Source organism: Phodopus roborovskii, unplaced genomic scaffold, assembly GCF_943737965.1.
Source record: "Phodopus roborovskii unplaced genomic scaffold, PHOROB, whole genome shotgun sequence".
Lineage (NCBI taxonomy): Eukaryota > Metazoa > Chordata > Mammalia > Rodentia > Cricetidae > Phodopus > Phodopus roborovskii.
In genome coordinates this window covers 6,793,347-6,816,102 of record NW_026126563.1, presented here as the reverse complement: position 1 = coordinate 6,816,102, position 22,756 = coordinate 6,793,347, and the positions used below count along the sequence as shown (strand labels likewise).

Sequence of the window (22,756 nt, the reverse complement as noted above, 5' to 3'; positions counted from 1 at the left end):
TGTAATACCAAACTATACCAGATGCCTATAAATGTTTCTGAATGTTTATTCTCAGTTTATGCCTTTTCCACAATACTTCAACCACTCCTGGAAGTACCATATATGCTATACTATGCTCTAGAGGCAATCTGTGCACATACATTCTAATACACTGCTTTAGAAAGCTTGAAAGCAACTTCATGTAAGGACCGAACATGCTTTTTAAAGCTGTGTGATTCTCAACCTGTGGGTTGCAACCCCATTTGGGGGTTCAAACAACCATTTCTTAGGGGTCACCAAAGACGATCAGAAGGAAGATATTTATATTAGGATTCATAACAGTAGCAAAATTACAGTTACAAAGTAGCAATGAAATAGTTTAATGGTTGGGGGTCACCACAACATGAGGAACTGTACTAAAAGGTCACAGCATTAGGAAGGCTGAGAACCACTGATTTAAAGGAATAAGTGTTGTCTTAGTCAATAGGACAGCTGATGCACAGGGCAGCAAGGAATACTCTCGCTGAACACCTGACACATTATTGCTCTGCGTTACTTGAGTGGCTAGTCCCATACTTTTAACTCTATGACAGGGAAGAAGGTCAAAAATAACTTCATTCTAAGAGCTACTCTGGGTCTAGAAAGGTAGCACAGTTGCACAATTCTTGATTGGTATGTGCTAAACCATGAGACATAGTAAAGATAGCACAGCTTTTAAAAAAGGAAAGGACCATGAAGTCTTACCAACATGGCTACCTAAACATGAGCTAAACAAGGATAGCGCCAACAACAAACATGCTGGTGGGAAGGTTCACAGGGCCTAAACCCTAGACAAAGAATTACAGGAAATCATGCAATGCTAAGAATAGAAGGAGGCAGCCCCAAAGAGAGCACACCAATTAGTTATCCAACACCAAATGGTTAAACCTGAAAACATGTACATACAAATAATACTATATGAACTAAGTAGGCTGGATTTATACTTAGGAATACACATATTTATATATACATGTATATGCATATATATAAACACATGCACACATAAATAAATATATGTGGAACAATAATGAAAGAAACCGAGGACATGCATTTGAAAGGAAAAGGGGTTACATGCAAGGGCTTTGAGGGAAGAAGGGGAAGGGGAAAATGATGTAATTATAATTTAATTTTTAAAAGGTACCATCCTGGATCCAGTTGAAAAGAATTCTAAACTTGTGATTGGTTACACAGAGATAACCCTCAGGTTATTTCCAGTGGTCTTGGACTTGAAACACTCCTAAGGCCCTACGGTTTTAAGCAAAGGAGGACTGTGTTAAGGTGAAGCAGTGTAGGAAGGTTGAGAGCCTACTGCTCTAGAACATGCTCTGAGAGTTCAACCATCCCATCATGCCCAGTGCTACAAGAGACAGCAAATACAAAGGGCTGAGAGGTGACAGACATTGAGATGCCTATGTCAGTATCTCTGCTGCAAAAGTATTCACATAGCAGCTACTGCATGCCAAGGTCATTCTGAAAATGAAAGTCAAACAGAAAAACTATGCCCAGGAAATTCCATGGGACGTCTCAGAAGCCTTAAGCTCAAGTTGCCACTGTCTCCAAGGAGAAAGGCCACAAATCAATAGTACTGGGATTTGGTGTCAACAGTCTAATACATATTTAAAACAGAAACAAAGAACAAAGCATGAACTATTTAAAAAAAAGAGAATCTTTTAATTCCTTAATGATTCACAATTCAACACTATAAATCGTATGATTAATGACAGAACAATTTTAAATTCCCATATTTATATGTCCTATATTGAAGATGCTCTCTGATAAACTGATGGTGAGCTCAGGGCCCACACCTGTACTCAAACCCTGCTGGGAATGCTGTACAGCTCTGGCACACGGGGCACTCTGGAGCATCCTTCATCCGAGATGCAGAACTGAGAGTGGTGGCATCACCTAACTCAGCAGGGTCAGGCTCATCAGTCTGCAGGGTCAGGAAAGTCTGAGGGGAGGGAAGGGCTTCCATGAGCCATGAGCCCCTCTCTAAGATGACTTCAAAAACCCTGAACCTGTGGTCTCCAGAGCTGAGGGCCTGGTATTCCCACCTCTGAGAAACCTTCATGGAGAAGCATCTTTGCTTCTCTATGCACGAGTTTACAAGTGTATGTGGGTATCCAGACATCAGGCACAACACACAAGTGGACACGTTCAAGGCTCTCGCAATTCGCCTCCATGTTTGTTTCGAAAACATGAAATATGATAAACTTTTCATATTTTATCCCTGAAGTGTGAATATCTGTAGTTCTCTCGGGCTGTGGTGTAAATAGGACCCATTTTAAAAAAGGCTCTCAGACCAGACTTCTGCCTTCCTGCCTGATATCCCCCTCCGTCAACACACACACACACCCCTGGGACCAGGCACACTGGGGCCTTAGCTCCTGTTTTCAGGGTACTGTGTCTTCCCAGTGCTAGGCCCTCTCCTAGCTGTCATTTGACAGGGATGCTCCCACAACAGTCTTGTCACCTACCACACATGGTCACACCTACCTTTGTATTTCTTCAACCCATTTTAAATATCTCTTCTGCAGAAAGATCTCCCCTAGACCATGTCTGTAAGGTCTTTGGCTCACATACTTTCATAGGATGTGGTACTTTTTTGTGGTATTCAGTATAGCTAGAATTATCTGGACCATTGTTTTAAAAGCCTTTCCTACCCACCAATGACAGGTTCCACTACCACTTCATCCCAGCGGTGTGGAGAAGTGCTCACCCCGCCTCAGTGTCCCCAGGGCCCTGTCTCCTCCAGCACCCTTTCCCTGTGCCCCCGTGCCTGGTACCTTCCTTCAGGTCAGGTAACTGCTTCTCAGCTTACCTCCTAATATCGTCACTGATATCAACCTACTTCTCACCAGGTGGTAAAACTTTGCATTGCCAATCCATCTCTTAGAAATTTATTTCCAAAACTGTCAACTTGAGTAACTAACTTCTCTTTAACCACTAGGAGTATTCCACAGTCTTCCATTTCCCCTCAAACAACATTCAGATCCCCCTGCTTTCAAAGCCCTGGCTAGTTCTAACTCTTCTGGCCTATGGCTTCATCTAACCTTTGACTCTCCTACATTACCCCAGCCAGTCTCTTCCAGGTTTCGTCAGCTGGACAAAAAGTGGGTAGAGCCATCAAACCTTACTCCAGTTCCCAGCCCTCCTGCGACACCCTCACCAAAGGACACTGGCTGAAGTAACACATGTCAACACAGAAAAATGACCCTGTCCCACAATGGCCGTGCCCACGCTCTCACGCTTCTGGCCTCGTTCTGCAGGGCGGGAAGGGTGGCCCAGGCCTCCCCACACACTCTCAACAGGCAGTCCCTGAATAACACAGGGCAGTTTAGGAAAGCTGTTTAGAATACCTGGCCAGCACTAACATCCTTTGTGAGATTCATGCAGGGAAACTTCTCCCTTACCTGAAGCAACAATGGTGCTTGCCCACAGTGTGTTTTCTATACTGAGACTTTCATGAATGGGAGGATCACTGTCTTCCTGTATAGGGAGAAAAAAACAAAACAAAACTGGAAAATTAGCAATGCTCTATTCATATCCCAGGTAGCAACCGTGTTAGAAAAGAAACATGCCCATCATCTGTACCCAACTCATTACAAATACAAGTCTCAAGGGGACATAAAAACATGAAATTACAACCTGATTGACCCATATATACACACTAATTGTTAATGCTTACAATATAATATGTGGTTTTAAATGTTCGTAGGTGCACTCATGGAATGCTGATTATTTGTAGAGAATAGGCTAAAATATTTTTTTTAAACATATGGTGTAAGCAACACTCCTACTCTGAGATTTACCTTTCCTGGAAAGTTAAAAAACTAATATTAGCACACACATAACCATGAGTAAACTATGTTTCATAAACATGGTAGAATTTCCTCTATTTTTGTCAAGGACGAGGGCTATTCTTTAATAATATAGAAACATGCTCACAAACAGCGAAAAATGATTTTGTGACTATTAGTAACACACAGGAGAAAGCTATAATTTCTCTTAAATCCCCCTTTAAAATATAATGCTAGATATGTTTCATTAAGCAGAATTCATATAGAAGGTGTTTGAGGCTAATTATATATGTGAACATCAAATGTACCCAAATAGCAATACTACAATAGATACAGTTTAATTTTATGTGTACATATTTCGTGCTGATATTCAGAGACAAAATATACAAGCTGAGGATTTCATCTTAATGTAAAGCCACTGTCTATATTGTGATCATGGGAGCCTTGCTGGAGTACAAGATCATGATAGCCCAAAGATCTGCATGTGACAGTGATCCCAGGAAGAAAACACACACCACAACAGGTGGCCTCAGTGTCTGCACACGGGAAAAAATCATCTCACATGGTCTCCATTGTTAGAATCATTCCTCAATGCAGTAACTTCCACAGGATTTTTATTAACTTGATAATTTGCTATCAGCATACATTCCCAAATAACAAAGATTCACATGTGAGGTGGAAAGAGTCTGGAACTATGGGCATGCCTTTTCCATTGTACCAGGCCATCTTCAAATGATGCCTTTTCCAGCTATCTGCTAGCCAGGGAATATTTTTGGTGCCCAATTCTCTGATTTACATTTAAGGCACAGAACGTAAACTCATATAGCTACTTCGAAATACTTCCAACACTGCCACAATTTACAGAGTAAAATGGTTTGTTTGTCCCACAGGCACCCTGTATGCATCTGACAGAAAACCATTATTATGAAACCTACTTGCCTTCCTGCAGCCGAGTTCAGGCTTCTATCTTACAACTGCGATCCCTGCGCTCCTCTCCAGAGAAGACAGCACCCTAAACCTAGCCATGCTCTGGCCTGGGTTTTGTGACTGTGAAGGCTATCGTGTCAGTAAGAGTGTAAAACAGATGTTTTAAAAATACATGTATCCTCGTTTGTGGGTGGTGCTTAAAAAAAAAGGAACACTTCTGAAATCATAGAATGAAGTTTAATTTATGCCTGCCCTGGTTACACTACTCCTAAATACAGGAATCAAACACAGGGCTTCACATGTGCACACAATTGCTCTACCACAGATCAACATCTCTAGACCAGCTAAGACCTCTTCATGTGGAAAAGCTGAGGCTTATTTCAACTCAATAAAAATGTTCATGTCTTCTAGGGAGAAAAAGAGTCAAACAATCATATCTGTATCTATTTAAGGGTGACAGACTATAAGCATGTGTATGCTTTTATCACTTTATTTGATAAAATAAGGGTGATAAAATGTTTACGGAGCTCCTGCGGGGGACCTCCCATACCATCACTAGTCACACACAGCCTCTGGAGTAACTTGCTTCATGTTTTCAACACTGTCTTCCATGGATAATGCCAAGAATACACTGCATTTTTCTCCAGTTCAGAACTAAAATTGCTCTTCAAGGTAAACAAATAACAGCCATCTAAGGAAAATTAGGTTTTCCCTTTATTTTTATGGTTTAATAGAACAAAAGAATCAACTTATAGGAAACACGGGTCATCTTGATGGACTACTTTACTATTTATTTGACACCATGGCTGAACTACAATGACAACTTCTGAATCCCTCACTGCCAGAGAGAGAGGTTCTGATGCTCTTTGCTGTTCTTACACAACACAGTCAATATGGAATAACCTTCAGTTCTAGCTTGTTCTAAGGGTTTCAGCAATGGGATACACAACTAGACACTCTCTGATCTGCACATTTATCATTTTACAAAATGACTCCCTAAGGATTATAACCTTAATCACTACAGGGTTAACTTTTGCCCTCCACATACAGAAAAGGAGCATAAACTTAGCCAATACATTAATAACTGAAAAATAATGAGGAACTCTCTACCTTCCACAGACACCATGAGTCCACAAACTTGACAGCATGCGCAAGGCCACGCCAGCCACTAAGCTGAGCTGTGGCACAGAGAACCTCGAGCAGGTAGAGAATGCAATGAAAGCCTCAGAGAAGGAGCCAAGCTGTGTTTTGTGGATGGTCACTGGGCGGGGCCAGGAAAGCACGCCCTACAGACACACCCAGTAAGAGATGCAGGCAGGCTTCCCTTTAGCCCACCCTCATTTACCCCTGAGCACACGCACTTCAAGCCCTTCAGACCAGTTCATGCGGCTCAGTAGTGAACTGAGTCCCAGCCATCGGAAAGCACACGTAATGAACTCCAAAAGTCTGAGGTAGGGCCTCGTTTATGCAACAAAATATACAGCCAGGTAGGGTTATAACAAGACTCTGTTTCAAAAAAAATAATTAACAAAACAAAAACCTCTTTTAAGGCTTCCTCCAAAAACCCTGTCAAAAATTATTCACAGATGTTTACCACTGTCATATTTCCCATTTATGTCAAACTCTCAGGGGCAGATGGGAGTTAAAGCAGGTAACAGTCTTATAAAACTGAATGGGAAATAAAATGATATACAATTTAATTTTAGAAATTTCCCATTAATTTTCTATGCCATTTTATCTAATAAAATATGAAAACACCCAATCTCATAGTTTTCCTTCAATTCTGTAATGTGAGTGACAGTCTTTAGATATTAAGTATATCAAATACACATCACAAAAATCACTCTAAAGTCATTTCCCAATCTCATCCAGAAGTAATAAAGACTGGTATGGTGGAGAGGGATTTCTAGATCACTTTCATTTTTGGTTTCTTTTTCGTTGGGCTTGTGTAGTTCGAGAAACACGCACTTTGAGGGGAATGCTATGAAATGTTGCATTTCCAGGCCGTCCCTCAGCAGTGGCCCGGGTAACGGACAGGGGAACTCTGCTGACAGAAAACACCAATGAAAGTCGGGTGTGCCGTAGCCTGTGGGAGGAACTGAGGCAGAAAATGCACAGCAGAGTGCATGGGGCAATGTTGGTAAAGGGTAATGAATAGTATGAGCCCACTTTTCATCCCGGCTTGCCCAGGGAGGCTTGTGTCTTAAACGAAAGGAGAGGTTAGCATCTGGAGCAAGGTCGGAATGCTTCCACACAACACAGTGTCCAGCCAGGTTGCCCCCTGCTGTAGGAGGGTGGCAGACAGACTCACAATACACACACTACCACAGTGTCCTCTGAGTGATGCACTACAGTCCCTAGTTCAGTCTCTATGCTGCCCCACAATGTTCAACTGATACATTCCTATAATTACACCGAATTTCAATTTCAAACTATAAAGATGTTCAGTGTCTGTTTCTTTCTCTGTCCTGCAGAGCCTGAAGGAGATGTCCCACCTTTGTGCACAATTGGGCCTCCCTTGGAACCCAGGCCCATCATCAGCATCCACAGCATGCAGCAACTGCCACTCTGTATAACACAGGATAGCCCCACTCCACTCTCGCTCTGAAATGAAGCTGCAGGTGTGGAGGGCCAGCCCACAGTGCCCTCTCACCTCCCACAGTGGCGTCTACGCTTTAATCTAAAACACACAAGGCTTAGATGTCAACACTTTAGACAGCTCTGGTAGTGGTAACTCCCTAAAGGACCAGAATGCAGACGTAAATGCAAACCTGTTGTGTTAAGAGACAGGAATGGCCCTCATATGGAAAGCTCCCTCCTCCATCAACCTCACACTGAATAACAGGGCAGGCACACAGCCCTCTCCTGGACCCAGGCCTGCACCAATTCTTCCATCCCCCATCTCACTTGCCCAGACATGTGTGTCTGTGTGTGCCTACATGTTTGTGTGTGAGTGTACATGTATATGTATGTGTACACGTATGTGTGTGTGTGTGTGCAGAGTTTCTTTAAAAGCCTGCCTTTTTGCATCAACAGTGTAAAGAACAAACATTTTGAAGAGCCTACATGTTTCTGATTAGTGTTCCTGAAAATTCTGAAAGGCACAGGTGAGGATGAGCTGGCGTTCACCGGAGCCAGACACCTAACAAGTGAGGGCACAGTAAGTCACACCACAGGGAAGAACGGCACCCACATCTGCATGCCTTGGTCCACTTTCTGCAGCTGTAGCAATCTCACAGACCAGGAGTGCGTAAATAATGGAAGTATACCTGTGGCCCTGGAGCTGAAAAGTAGGCCCAGGGGTGAGACCCTTTGGGCTGCATGTAACATGCTAGGAACGTCATGTAACATGCTAGGAACGCCATAAGGTGTATGACGGAGAGGAAGGAAGGGAGCTGGACTTGTCCTTTATCAAGAACACACTCCTATGACAACTATACTGTTTATACAATTAGCACCAAACTTGTACAGTGGCCTCATCACCTCTTACAGGGTCCATGTACCAATACAGCATATGAACTCAGGGACACCTTCTTAGGGTTTCTGTTGCTACAATTAAAGCACAGGACCAAAAGTAACTTGGGGAAGAGTTTATTTATTATTTCCTGATCACAGTCCATTGGATGAAGCCAAGGCAGTAATTCAAACAGGGCAGAAACCTGCAGGCAGAAGCTGCAGCAGAGGTCATGGAGAATACTGCGTACCGGCTTGCTCCTTGTGGTTTGCTCAGCCTGCTTTCTTCAGACAACCTAGTACTGCCTGCACTGCACACAGCTGCCTGGCCCCATCCACATCAACCATCAATCAAAAAAATGCCCCTAGGCCAAACTGATGGGGATATTTTCTCAACTGGGGTTCCCTTTATACAGATGACTCTAGCTTGTGTCAAGTTGACTGTGTGTGTGAATGTGTGTGTGTGTGTGTGTGTGTGTGAATACATAAACAACACAGACGCATGCAATTTGAACCAACAAGGAGATTATGTATTGCTAATATATTTCAGTTTCCCTGATGTAATTTTTAAAATTTAGTAGGCTATGGAAGTACATGAAAACTACAGAAACTCATACCTATAGCTATTTCAATAAAGAAGCCTTGAGGAGGGTATGGAAAATGCTCAACTGAGAGAGATGGAGAAGGTCGGTACAAACAAGACACTGTCATTAAATTCAAAAGGTAGCTGGGAAACAGGAAAGCTAGCTTCCAAGTGTAGGTGCCCCATGACACAGAAGTTGATTGTATTCTTGTGCTCTCTAGATGTGGATTCAGCCCAGTAGATCAAGAATCTTCAAGAAAAACAAAAAAAGAATCTAGGAAGTTCCACAAAGTGAAACTTGTATTTCCCATGCTGTGCATGTTATGGTGAGTCCAGGTAAATGAGATGTGTGAGCATATCCTGCTACTGCCCACTACTGTCTAACCTGCCCTCTGTCTGTGCAGAAGTCCTGTGTATATCTCTAGTTTTATTCAACCTGTCTCACCCATATCGTTGGCCCTACAATTGATATGTGTGTACTGAACATGTTAGACTTTTCTTTCTTGTTCTAATGAAACGCAACAGCTATCACACAGCATTTATACAGAACTATACAGAACTAGAAATAATTAAAAGTATATGAAAGAGGTCTGGTATAGTAGTGCAAGCCTTTATGCCCAGCACTCAGGGGGCAGGGACAGGGGCAGGGGCAGGGGCAGGGGCAGGGGCAGGGGCAGGGGCAGGGGCAGGGGCAGGGAGATCTCTGGAAGTTCCAGGTCAGACCTTTTCTAAACACTACCAAACCCAAACCAAACAAACATATGGATGTGTGTTGAAATTAGGTACCTGAGGGATATCTATATAAAAGGGGATGGCTCAGTGCCATAATATCTTCTCTACCAAGCATGAGAAGAAAGGCGGAGGCTCACTGGGGCTATGGTATGCATGGGGCAATCCACAGCAGTGAGGAAGGTGTGGTAGCAGGGGCTTGAGGGGCCTGGTAACAGGCAACAGAGAAACAGAGGCGCGGGCTGCAGCTGGGCAAGCTATAACCCACACATTCTGGCCCAGGAGCACAGTGGCGCCATGTCTGCCAAGTAGGCCTCAGGTTCCAAAGGTACTACGACCTCTCAACGGAGAACCAACAGCTGGGGACACGCCTCTAAACACATGAGCCCGTGAGAGACATACTGCATTCAAACAAAAACAAAACTGGCCCCACAAAGCCAAACACGTCTGCCCCTCCATTCTCTTCTGACACCTTGATCTCAGACAGCAAGTTCATCAAACCCACATGAAGATCACAGCTGCAATGCACCACTACAGAGCCTCCCAGTGACTCCTAACGCCGGCCTCTGCCCCTGAAAAGCTAAGACGATAGTGGACACAGATTGAGATCAACACATCTGACAAGAGGCAGCCCTGGTGCAATGTGGTAACGGCAGGGCATATGCTCTGCTGTGGGGATCTGGGGAGAGAAGAAATTCTGACTTCAGATTTTGGGAAGGTTGTCTGACGGCCTTATGGGAATAATGGAACCTTGATAATCCTCCTGGACATAATAAAAAAATCAGAAGAACCCCCCCCCAAAAAAGAAACACATGACAGAGAAAAGATACAATCAGAAAAAGTATGGGACTCTGAATGAGAAGTGAGGTGTAAAGGGAGAACTTCTGATGCTTGCTGGGGGACATCCATGTTCTCCTAGGAGCAGGCCTCTCTCTATGCTCACACTGAAATGCAGAATCTGAAATCTCAGAACACACATAGAACACAGCAGCTTCCTGAGCCTCCTGCAAACACAACTAGTGGTGTTCCTCTCTCCACAGAGATATGCTGCAAATGCTTAGGATGTGTACATTTCATTCTATTCTGTGCTTATTTTTTTTTTTTTCAGTTGGAACGCTAGACTTCACCGTATTCTTTGGTGTTTAGTTTTCCAGACATTTTTTAAAGTGAGGTAAATACACACAACATAAAATCTGCTGACCTAAGCAGGCTTGCCTGCACAGCATTAAACAGATTCACCACTAACTACCTTATTTTATAAAACTAAATTCTGTCCCTGTTAAACACCATCTTTGTGCTTCTCCTAAGACCCATGCACCGACCGCTCCACTTTCTATGCAGCCAATTACTCTGCTCACCTCTTTCAAGCAGAATCATAAAATATTTGTTCTTTCCGAGTAAATTAGTTTAGTAATGTCCATAGGTTTTAATACTATGTAATATGCATTAGAATGTTATTCATTTCTGGATCAGTTTCTAATGGTACTTTCCTAATGCAGGTTAGCCATATTTTCTCATAATTCGTATGACTTTGACACTACTTATGCTTATTTCTGATATGCAAACTCTTATTTTAATTTACCCAAATGTATCAACTTTTCAAAACAATTCTAGATTTTGGGTCACAGTGTAAAACTCTTGGAAACAGTTCATTATTATAAATGTCTTCTTCCAGTATTGGAACCATTTTTAATTTCTTTTTTAATCAATTCTTTACTTCACAAGCTACTTAAGAATAATTATTATTACTAAAAATTTAGCAATTTCCAGGAAGTATTTGTTATTTCTTTCCAGTTTAACTGTACTGTGGATAGAGAACATGTGAATGGAATTTCTAAAAAATCTACTAACATTTGTTTGACCTATTTTAATAAATTTCCCACATACCCATAAATATATTTTACATTCTACTGTTGAATGATATCTTCTACAGCTGTCAGTTCAATTGGCTTCAAAGATAATCTTCAAGGCTATTATGTTCCTACAGATTTTTTTATACCTGTTAAATTAATTACTATGAGGGTACTGAAATTTTCAAAGACCATTAAGAATCTGTCTCTTTCTCCTGTGGTCCTAAGAGTTGGCCTCGGGCATTTCAAAGCTGTTGTTTAGGTACAAGCTTATGCTTGAATGTCCTAACAATAAATTTACCCTTTCGTCATTATCTCCTGAAACCGACTTCTTGTGATACTGTTATAAGCAACTTCACTTTTACTTCGTCTTAGCCTAAGGCATATTTTTCTATCTTCTTACTTTTAAACTGTAAGTAGTTTTAATGTGTTTTGTCATAAGCACCATATATTGAGATCTTACTGTGTATAGCCTGACAACCCTAGCCTTGGAATTGGCATGTGGATCATTTACATTTAAACACAAGTTATTAAGTGGTCGCTAAATTTAGGTTCCAAATGACTGGAGCTATTGTGGTAGTCTAATTCTTGTTTATTTGTAAATCTATACTGCAGTTATAAATAAATATATAGGATTCCATTTAAAGAATATATACAATGGCCTGGATTATACCCTACTGTAGAATTTGGTGTAAGGTGTCCTTTTGGACTGGACCTTTTGACTTGCACTGTAACTGCCAAGAAGGTCTGAGGAAGCCTGGTGGGTTTCCTCCACACAGTTCCGAGCACAGGAGAGACAGAGCAGCCGCTACGGTGGGATGTGCAGCTCCACTGACACCCTCAGTGACCAGAGCAAGAGCCAGTCAAGCGTTCCTTCCCTTGGAGTTTTCCTTTGCTTGATTTTGGAGGGTTTCTATATGAAAAGTTTGCTTCCCCTACCTTCCCATTTCTTCTTTTATATGGAGTTCTTAGGTTCTTTCTGTTCAAAACAATGTGCTGTTTCCTTGAACCAGATACACAGAGGGGATTCCATTCTCATGATGGGAACTGGGGTCTGTTCTTAGTTCCACAAGGCCCCTGCTCAGCAATCAGCCATGCGCCATAGGCACTCTGCGCTGCTGGTGTGGGGCTGACTCTCCTGTGTGCCCCAGGGATGTCTCACTTCCTAACTACACTTCCTCACTAGTTTCCCAAGTAGTCACCCCTGTCACGTTCCCAGAGTCCCGTGGTGATTAGAGGGCTACCCTCACCAAACCCATACAGAGGGCATGTGACCCTACGTGAAAACAGCCTTCTCTTCAGAGAACAAACCCCTCTGACATCAGTGCTCCAGGGTGACTTTTTCACCCCGTCCCTAAAACCAGCGTCTCGCAGACCCTGCTAGTCTGGAAGGCACCCCGCTTCGGGAGAGAGAAACCCAAGGGAGTATTTAACCATGCAGGAAAGAAGGTAACTCCCCATTCTCATTGTTGGCACATGTTGTTGGACGTCTGTCAGAACAATGTTCAGTGCCCACGGCCATCCTAAGGTGAGAGGGAATCCACCAACACAGCCATTCCCCTTCGCTGAAGGTTCGTGTGACGCTTCCTCCATGAGGGCTGACTAGGTTTCCACTCAGGCATCTCTACCCATGATGGCACACACACCCTCAGGGTCCTCAACAGTCCACACTGACTCTAACCTTGAGGTTATTCCCAACACTGAGAAAGCCACAAACAACACAAACTAGAAAAGAAAAAGAATCCCAATAGTTTTTAAGAATTGTAATGAAGGTTGGATTGATTTTTGTATTGAGACACACCTATTTGTAACAGCTTCTCCTATATGCTAAAATGTGTGCTACAAGCATGGGAGGATTTTTTTCATACTTTTGAAAAAGCACAGAAAGACCAGAGAGAATCAAGTGCACATGCTTCTTCCCATGTTTTCATGTACATCTTGGCATGTACTCTGTACCATGCACGTAAACAAGCAGCTACAAAGTGATACCCATCTCCTCTGCGGACCCTGAATGCCTCACAGGCGTCCTCAGCTTATGTCCTTACAACTTGCATATGAACTGTCAAATAATTTACCACCTGCAATTAGTTTTGCAAATGATAATGATCACAGCTTTATCTTGTACATGACAATGGTAAAAAAAAAAAAAATATCCAACCATGCTCGTGTGTGTGTGTGTGTGTGTGTGTGTGTGTGTGTGTGTGTGTGTGTGTGTGTAGTCATATAATAAAGTTCTTTATCAAAAAATAGGTTAACAGTTCAAGCTGTTTAAGTATTCAGTTCTTCCAGGGGTTCACGCTTTCGCAAGTCTCCGTATTAGCAAGCATGTGGGACAGAGCACACACAAGTGAAGGACAGCATAAATGCAGACACTTGCATGTAAACATGTTTTTATCCTCCCAGGAAATAAGAAACTAGAAGTGCTGGGCCCACACGTCATCAACTATTACCCGAAGCCAAGATTAAACCCTCTGCACCGTACTGTTTTTCTGACTCCTGCCCTGTGGGAACCGGATCTTATCAGCAGTGCATGTGCTACAAACCAAGGAGACGGCGCTGTACTCCACAGACACAACTGTCACCTGGGTGCGGATCACTAGAGCTTGACACAGTGTACAGCTCTTGCTCCATACCTCAGAGCTTCAGTGTGAATCTACTCTAGACTGAGTTAGTCTCTCTAAACAAAGGTCCACTACCTTAACTTACACAGATGCTCAATATCTTTATATTAACCAAATATTTAACTTACCCTGGTAAATGTTCCTTCAAAACTATGAATATCCAGTTGTGGCTTCTGAGCATAAACATAGGCACTGATAGAAAATAGGTCCTGGAACACAAAAAATAAAAATGAACATCAATCTTATGACTGAACACACATGGTCGCAGCAAATGGCAACACGTGACACTTCCATGCCACACACCACCTTTAGACACAGGGACTTAAAGAACAAGCTAGCTAGCAACAGCCCTCATTTCCACATGCACATGAACATTTACAAGCGTGTGTTTCATTTAGTATATTAGACATCAAATGACTGAATAATGGCATCATAATGAGAGTGTCATTGGAAGCGTTTCATGATAATTTAAAAATCATTCTCAAGTTTTCAATAATGTAGGAAAGACTCTGCTATTAGGTCAAGGGCAACATTTGTTTGCATTACTTAAAGGTCATTAAAATACATCCTTAATCATAACATGTGTTTCATTACAAATAAAATTGCTTCTTGTTCAATAAAACTAATTAAATGTAAATGGTATTGTTTACTGCTATATGGATCTTTTGAAATAAATCAGCAAGTCATGATTTATTGAAAATTCTTGGGCCTCATGGTTGTTAATAAATTTGCTTGATCACAAAAGCCAGAAGCATGTTTTCCAAATGTCTACAGTGTCTAGAAAGAGCTCTGCAGACAGTGCAAAGGCAAGTGGAAGCCACATCTGGGTCAGCAGAGCAGCAGAGCAGACGTGGTCACGGGATCCCCAAGCTCCATGCTCTGACCACACTAAAGAAAAGCAAAGGCTCTAGCACAAGCAGGTTTGCCTACCCTACACCACACTGTCAGGAGCTGGGAGGGCAGTCCTGGTGATGTGACACAAAGTGTCATCTTCAAATCCACCACTCACGGAAAAAGGAGCTGAAGCAAGGAACGGCTATGGCATTGTAAACTATGAAGCCATCACAAACTGAAGTGCCTGGCCACAACGGAACCAGAGCTTTCTTTTCTATGTGTCTAGCTTTATGATGGTCTGTGGGGAGGAAGGCCAGTTCTTTTCTAGGGAATATTATTAGTTTACCACCGCATATAAAATTAAAATGTCTTCATTAATTATAGGATTATTTCAAAATAATTACTCAGAGTTCCTATTAAACCATATGAGGCATACAATTTGAAAGTAGCATTATATGAAATGTATCTCTTCAAGTATTGCATTATATGAAATATTTACCACACTACTTTAAACATAATTAACATATTTTCCATAATAAAAATGAAAAGATCTTCCAAATATTAAATATAATGAAACATGACTTCCTATGGTGATAAAAGTGATTCAAGGTTAGACAGAAAATTGTATACTGAATATTTTTATTTTACCAGCACATATATATACATATATATATATATATATATGTATATATACCACACATAATTAAAATATAAAACTAAATTATTTGATATAGACACACCCATATATATGTGTGTGTGTGTATATATATATATATATATATATATGATATAGACACACCATCACAATCAAGATATACAGCACTCCCATGACCTCCAAGTATGCCGTGAACTCCCCCGCACATCTGCATTCTCTACATCTACCTCCTGAACGTCCATCCATCCTTCAATTCATCCTTCCTTCAACTCTACCCTCCCCTCCACCTGCATTCTCCTCTACGACCACATTTCTCTAGATCCATAATATCTACTTCTCCCTTCCTCTACCTCCACCCCTGAAAGGGCCTGGGAGAGAAGAAGCCATTCTAAAGAGATACTTGTATTTTTAGACCTGACGATCAGAGTACAGAAACAATCAGACACCAAAGAAATGGGATTTTCCCCAGGAATCTCCCCGTGGGAGAAAAAAAAGGGTGTCAGCCAGAGGGGGGACCTGTCTCCTAGAAAAGACTTCAGTTTTATCTCCTTGTCAGACCACCTTATAGGGTGAGACCCACCAAAACTGGGACAATCATAGGTCAAGAGTGGTAGGCTAGACTGTACCTTCACTACAACTGCTTAGACGTGTGTGTCCTTGGCCCTCTATTGAAACTTAGATCTCATGTCAGAATCCCAATGATGGGGTTCCTTGGGAACCCCATTCCTCTGCCCAATGTGGCCACATTGAATAAACCTTTTTTGCTTTCCACTTTTAACTTGGCTCTTTTAATTGGTTATAAAGGCCAAGGGGCAAGACCTGACTTGGAGCACAAGTTCTAACCTCTAAGTTTGATAATAACTCTCCTCTACTGCCCGCGACCTCCACACTGGCCCTCTTCACTGCTGGAACAACGTATTCTTGTTTAGCTAAGTTTCCATTTTCTTCCAAATTCTTTCTAACAGGGTTTTTATCCTGCATTTTGTTTTCTGTTACTCTTAGCAAAAAAAAAAAAAAAAAAAAAATTATCCTAAAATTACCACTTAGTGTGGGCACTCCTGAGCTACCTACTGGCAGTGCACACCAGGGTTCTTGAAGATGTTCAGGGGGAAGAGAAAGAGAGTGGAGTCATCACCCCCTTAGAATGGTGATAAACATCCTCTTTACTTTCCTTCAGACACACTAGGAAGGAAAGAACACAAGGGCTTATGTGTAACCAAGAAGGAGCAACATTCACCCCACCAGGCTTACAAGTCCCTTCCAAGTGGAAATGCCTTTAGTTTTTTTCCTTCTTCTATCTCTTTACTGTGTGTATGCCAGGATACACAGGCCACAGCACACTGGAGAGGTCAGAGAACTTTCAGGAAGGAATTGGTTCCCTTTCCACCATGCAGACTACACAGGATTGCGGCCAGGTTAGCAGGTTTGGTGACAAACACCCTTGCTAGCCATCTCACTTGCCCAGGTCTATTCTTTTTAACAAAGTATGAAGGAGAAGAAGACAGTTGTCCTACATTTAAGATGACAGCACAACTTTATTTTGCAACATAAAAAAATAAACTGAAGGAAAAATGTGAATCCCTGAAAAGGAGGGCGAGCGTGGAAATGGCCTGAGAACGAGAAAGAAAGGAAAGAAACGAGAAGGTGGAAAGGAGCTGTTTGGCCTTCACTCCACAGCACACAGGAGGCTGACAGATTCCACTGTGTGGTTGGCTTCTTCATCCAAAATTAATGAATTCTCTAAGCAGTGTTAACTGAGACCTGCTTTTTCAGTGAAAACTGTAAAAATGGAATAAATCGGAAAGCAGCGTGTTCAGACAGGGATACAAGAACCCGAAGGACAGACGTACACTATGTGCCCTTTGTCAGGGAGCTCAAATTCACAGGACAGGCTCTGTCATGTCAAGCAGGGGAGGCAGGCTCTGGCCCAGAGAAGTGTTGAGGGTACTTGCAGGTGCTGGGAAGGAGATGGAAAGACACAACTGTAGGAGGCCGCTGCCCTCACTAACTAACACTCAACACAGGAGGCACAAACAATCTGGCCAGGCGCCATGTGAACCTCCAGATGCACCTTCCTTAGAAATTGGGAGCTCAGAAGACATCAGGACTTAAGAGGGAGAGCAGCTGAAGAGCTTAGTAGGCCCCAGAAGAAGCAAGTCCTAGCAGTGGGACTCAGCCAGCATTACAGCACAAAGGGAGCCACTCTAAAAATAGCTCTGCAGGTTTTTGAACCAAGAATAAGAGAAAAGAAGCCCTGAAGAAAAAAATTTCAGACATTAACTCTAACTTTTATAATACAGGTATTAAAACAAAACAAAAACAGTAGACATGCAAAAAGCAGTTAAGTGTGACCGCGTGACAAGTACAAAATTTTTCAAATAAGTGAGATATCCAAAAACGAACAGAGATGATGAAATGCCTAGCTGCAGAATTAAGTACCATGTTAAGTACCATGAACTGATGAAAAGATCCAATCAGCTCTATAGCTACTAAAGAAACTCAGTTCATAGTTAAACCTTTTCCAGAGAGTTTCAGAGGTGAAACTCCACACATAAAAACCAGCAGCACCTACCTATGATGACTATTTCAAAAACACAAGAGGCAAAGACTCCACACACTATTATAAGGCAGCAGAGTGGAATTTATCCCATCTTGAGGTTGGCACAAAAACAAAGCCAGTATAAAAGCAGGCAACATCTCCAAAGACACAGAAATGCCTCTGGAAATGTGGAGGACCCATGTTACTGTGAGGTCCCGGGCTATCCAACTATTCAGAAACCAGCTACAACCCCACTATGGGGAGATTTCTGGAGATGATATAAAAGTCAGCATCTCTCAGGAACTTGCGGACCACCTCCCTTTTGCAAAAAGGAATTTCCTCTGGCACAAAGGTTATATGGCTACTTAGGGCTGCATATCAAAGCCATGCTGACGACCAGGCCCCCTCAGAACCACAGGTGACCTTCCCACCTCCTCCTTACCCTCCAGCCTGGCTTCCCTCGGGAGCTGCTCATCCTCCTCCTAACCAGGCTGTTCCCACTCTGACATTCTTGCTATGGCCTGTCCTCTCTTGCTACCTCACCATCTGTCATCTCCCCTCTTCTCTGCAGCTCTTCCCTTTCTCTAGCCCTGGCCACGTCCAGTCTGCTGCTGTTCTCTCTCTCGTATCTACAATAAAAATTTAACTATATCATAGGGTAGTCATGTCAGCAGTTTCTACACTACGCCCCCTCACAAACAGTTACCAAGACTCTGAGCAAACTAGACTAGGAAAAACATCTTCAACCTGATCAAGAGCACCCATGAATAACAGTACTATAGCCACACAGAAAGTAGAATGCATCCCCTGGCCCCGACTGAAGAGTGAGGATGGTATCTCATTACATGTCTTCAATTGAACAGGATGGGGTGAGGACAGAGGTCAAGATTTAATGCTGGTCCTCAGTAGCTGTCTCTTTGTTCACCTCTGTCTGAAACATGGATTTTAGTGCACGCCTGTCTTTTTATATGGGTGCTGGGGATCAAACACAGGCTTAATCATCACAGGCTATGCTTACTCTCTACATTCTGATACCAAGCTTATGTCATCAAGCATGGAAGAATTGAGCTGGTGGCCAACGAGAAGCTTCATGGTCCTGGATGGCACCCTGCATGCTACTAGAGGAGACCCAGCTAGAAACCCTGCGCTCCTCCCCATGGGAAGGAGTAAGGAAGTCTGGTTAGGGTCCAGTTGGTTTTGGCAAAGATGTAAAGATATAAAACACTGAAGAAATGAACCTGAGCTTAGAAACTACCTTAAATATAGGAAACACTAAAATACCCCCAAAAGCAAAATTTGCCCAAGTCTCGGCCATCTGAAGCACATTTAACCCTGAGTCCGCCACACAGTGGAGGAAGAACCTGCTGTCTGGGAGGTCATAAAGGGCACAGTAATGCAGCCAGCCCTCCCTCCAGAAGTGCTTCTCCTCCTGACAATACCGCATCTCAAGCTTTCTTCTGTCCACAAAAGGCCAGCAAATTATGTAAGACAAAGTGTCTTGTGCCCAGATTTGCACTACATAAAAACTAACAAAAAAACAAGCATCAGCTGTTACAACTGTAGTTTGTTTTGAAGTAGGGAGGGAGGAAAAAAGGTGGGAGGGAGGGAAGTAACAGGTAAACTTACAGAAGAGCCTCTGACATGCAGGAGAGCCAATTGAGAAGTCACTGAATCCACAAACATCTATGACCCTCCTCTATCCCTCCTCCCAGGTTTCCTGGGTGTGTGGGGGGTATAACACTTCCCTCCACATGAAGGACAGCAGCACCCATGTCCAGGAGATCAAAGTCTCCTGTCCTCAGAAGGAAAAGCTGCAGGCAAGACTTAACTCAAAGACCAGGCTAAGTCAAGGCTGTTCTATTCTCCCAGAATACCTTACCCTGATTAAGTGAGCAGCCAGTCCTCATCAGCAGACTCACCTGCCTGTCACCCCAAGGCCTGAGTTTTACAGATGACTTAACTAAGAAGCTTGTAATAAATAAAAACATAGACAGTCTAAGTATCAAGTCAATAGCACATGCAAAATGACCTAAAACAGGCTACGTACTAAGAAACCACATCACCTTTGATGACCTTGGGGAAAATGAAAGGACACAGGAACTTCCTTAGCACCAAGAAGCCACTGCTAAAGACAGAGGGAATGAATGGGGCAGGAAGGAAGAGAGGGAGGGGAGGAGAGAGAGGAGAGTACAGTGCCCATTAGTGCTCACCCCTAGGGCGGGTAGCCGTTGTGTACAGCTCACGGCCACCTTCAGCTTCCAGTCGGTCTCACCATCTAGCTGGTCCGTGCGGATAAAACATGAACCTTGGAGGTAGAGGAGAAAACATCAGCATCTGGAACTGCATTAAAGAAGTGCTCTCCTGAGCTATAGTGTTTTCAAAGCAGATTTAGGCACAGTGGGACCCAGAAAATGACCATCTAAGTAATCCCAAGAACAAACAGCTTCAAAAGCCCTCATTTCATACGGTGTCACTTGGCTCAGGGAATAAATCGATCTATTTTTCAATCATTTGTGTCCCGTTTGGTGCCTTTGCTTTTGTTGTAGTGGTAGTGCTGGTGGTGGATGTGAAATGTCTATGTGTGTTCTGCATGGTGCTGTGGCTCAAACCCATGGCCTTGAGCATGCTAGACAAGTGCCTACCATTGAGCTACAACCCTTGCCCATGCCTGTTAAGCTTTAGTGTCAACTACTACTTTATTTCAGAAAGTTATCTAGATCATTTCTAGTTTTAATCTATGTTTTGATGATGACAAGATAATAAGATACATACAAAAATATCTCAGAGCCTGACATTACGTTGGTAATAAAATGTTAATTGACCAACATAAATGTTCAGTAATACAAGCACAGCAAAATGCTAATACCCAGGTAAGTGCTATTGCATAATAACAAGCCCATCAAATTTCAGAAGGGGAAAAATTTGAATCACAGCAATCTAATTACCCCAGACCATACTCATAATCCCTTCTCTCAGAATTGATCCTAGGGAAGAAAAAAAAAAAAAAAAAAAAAAAAGCAAACACAAATGCGCTAAATGATACACACAGAACATTCGCTGTCACTGTTTACAATAACGAAAGGCTGACACAGGGATTATTAGAGACCCAGTGGAATAAAACAGCAGAGGCAGCAATTAAAGGAGGACAAGAGCAAAGTGCTCAGCGTGATGAGATCATCTGTAGGACACATTGTTCAGTGGGAAAATATGGTACACACATAACCATACACACAGGGGTGGGGCGGGGGAAGAGGGGGCTAAGAGGAGGGGGTGGGTGGGGGGGAGAGAGAGAGAGACTTGTCTGAGGCTTGGGGGCACACACTTGCAATGTCTGTACTTGGGAGGTAGAGACAAGAGGATCTGGAATTCAATGGTATCCTCAGCTACACACAAAGTTTGAGGACAGTTTAGGCTACAGGACACCCTGTCCAGGGGGGAAACTAAAACAGGGCAATGCACATGCAATCATTGTTTGTAAAGTGGGATATCATTGCAGTAGTAACTGCTTGCTTGGGGGGGGGCTGACAAGCACTGACATAAAGTGGCGTGGCAGTAAAGGGAGAGAGGAAAATAGGGTACTGTATATTATCTGCATGTCCATATCTGTGTGCTGTTACATAACTACAAGTGTGCATGTTTGCATCCTTTTGTAGCTTTCTGTGTGCACGTATCTTTTATATGCATTCAATGCAGTCTTGTGCATCCACAGATATTTGTTATCTATTCATACTTGTGTTTCTGTGCTCTATGCATAAGCATACCTGTATGTATATCTATACATATGCATGGTTACACACATGTACAAACACAGCTATGTGAAATATACCTATATAGGGAAGAAAGGACTAGCGGAATAAATAGCACAGATGCTAGAACCTTCCTGATCATCCCTACAACATTCATTTGGAAATCATATGTGCATCACACAATTTAAAGAACAAATTACGATAAGCTTGTGATAAAGCAATTCTGAAGCAATAAAAGAAGTACATAAAATATAACAAATTCAGGGCTGGAACTACTCACACTGCACTTGTTAGGTAGGTACAAGGCCTTTGATTCAATCCCCAACTGATGGGAGGTGTCATTCTGTAAATATGTTTCTCATACTGGTTAATGAATAAAGCACTGTTGGCCAATAGGAAAGCAAGATAGATGGGACCAGGAGACAAGGAGGAAAGAGGAAGTAGGAAAGAAGAGTCAAAATGGAGAGTCTGTAGAAAGCTAGACGCCAGGCGGATCTCCGAGGGTAAGAGGAGACCACATGGAAATACATAGATCAGCAGAAATGGATTAATACTTAAGACAGAGCTAGCCGATAAGAAACTAGTACCGGGCCAACGACATTATATCAAATACAGAGTCTCAGTGTGTTAATTGGGGTTGGCGTGGCGGCGGGACAAGACCAGCTGCGGGAGGAAAAACCATACTCCTTACACCCAACACCACAAAAAGCAAAGCAAGGAATCATTAAATTCATACTTTAATCATAGCAAATGTTTTTAAGTCACTTACAAACTCGCTATGCCCATGTATGTTATACTGCAATATGAAAAGGTTATGTACCTTGTAAACGACTGGAAGTCAATTAGAAGTCCTTCCATCCACCTCTCCCCAACCCTGCCCCTCACTCCCCCAGGAAGGAACACTGCTGATCCCTCTTCCTCCTGGCACCTGTTCTCAGCATGGCGACAAAGTCACTGTTCATCTTAAGGCTCCATCTACCTCTCCCTAACTAGAGCATCTA

The 22,756-nt window shown here is 42.6% G+C and overlaps 2 protein-coding genes across 3 annotated transcripts in view; one reads left to right on the top strand and one right to left on the bottom strand.

The window, feature by feature from the left end:
* The window catches only part of Pard6g (par-6 family cell polarity regulator gamma), a 1,244,350-nt gene that overhangs the window by 696,710 nt on the left and 524,884 nt on the right, over positions 1-22,756 (top strand). The window lies entirely within an intron of this gene.
* Positions 1-22,756, bottom strand: part of Atp9b (ATPase phospholipid transporting 9B (putative)) — a 166,331-nt gene that overhangs the window by 96,438 nt on the left and 47,137 nt on the right. For both annotated transcript variants that reach the window (XM_051202233.1, XM_051202234.1), the window contains exons 8-10: positions 20,220-20,314; positions 14,110-14,190; positions 3,432-3,507 (exon numbers count right to left, since the gene is read on the bottom strand). In XM_051202233.1, coding sequence (XP_051058190.1) covers positions 3,432-3,507; positions 14,110-14,190; positions 20,220-20,314 — 252 coding nt within the window. The remainder of the gene's footprint in view (positions 1-3,431; positions 3,508-14,109; positions 14,191-20,219; positions 20,315-22,756) is intronic.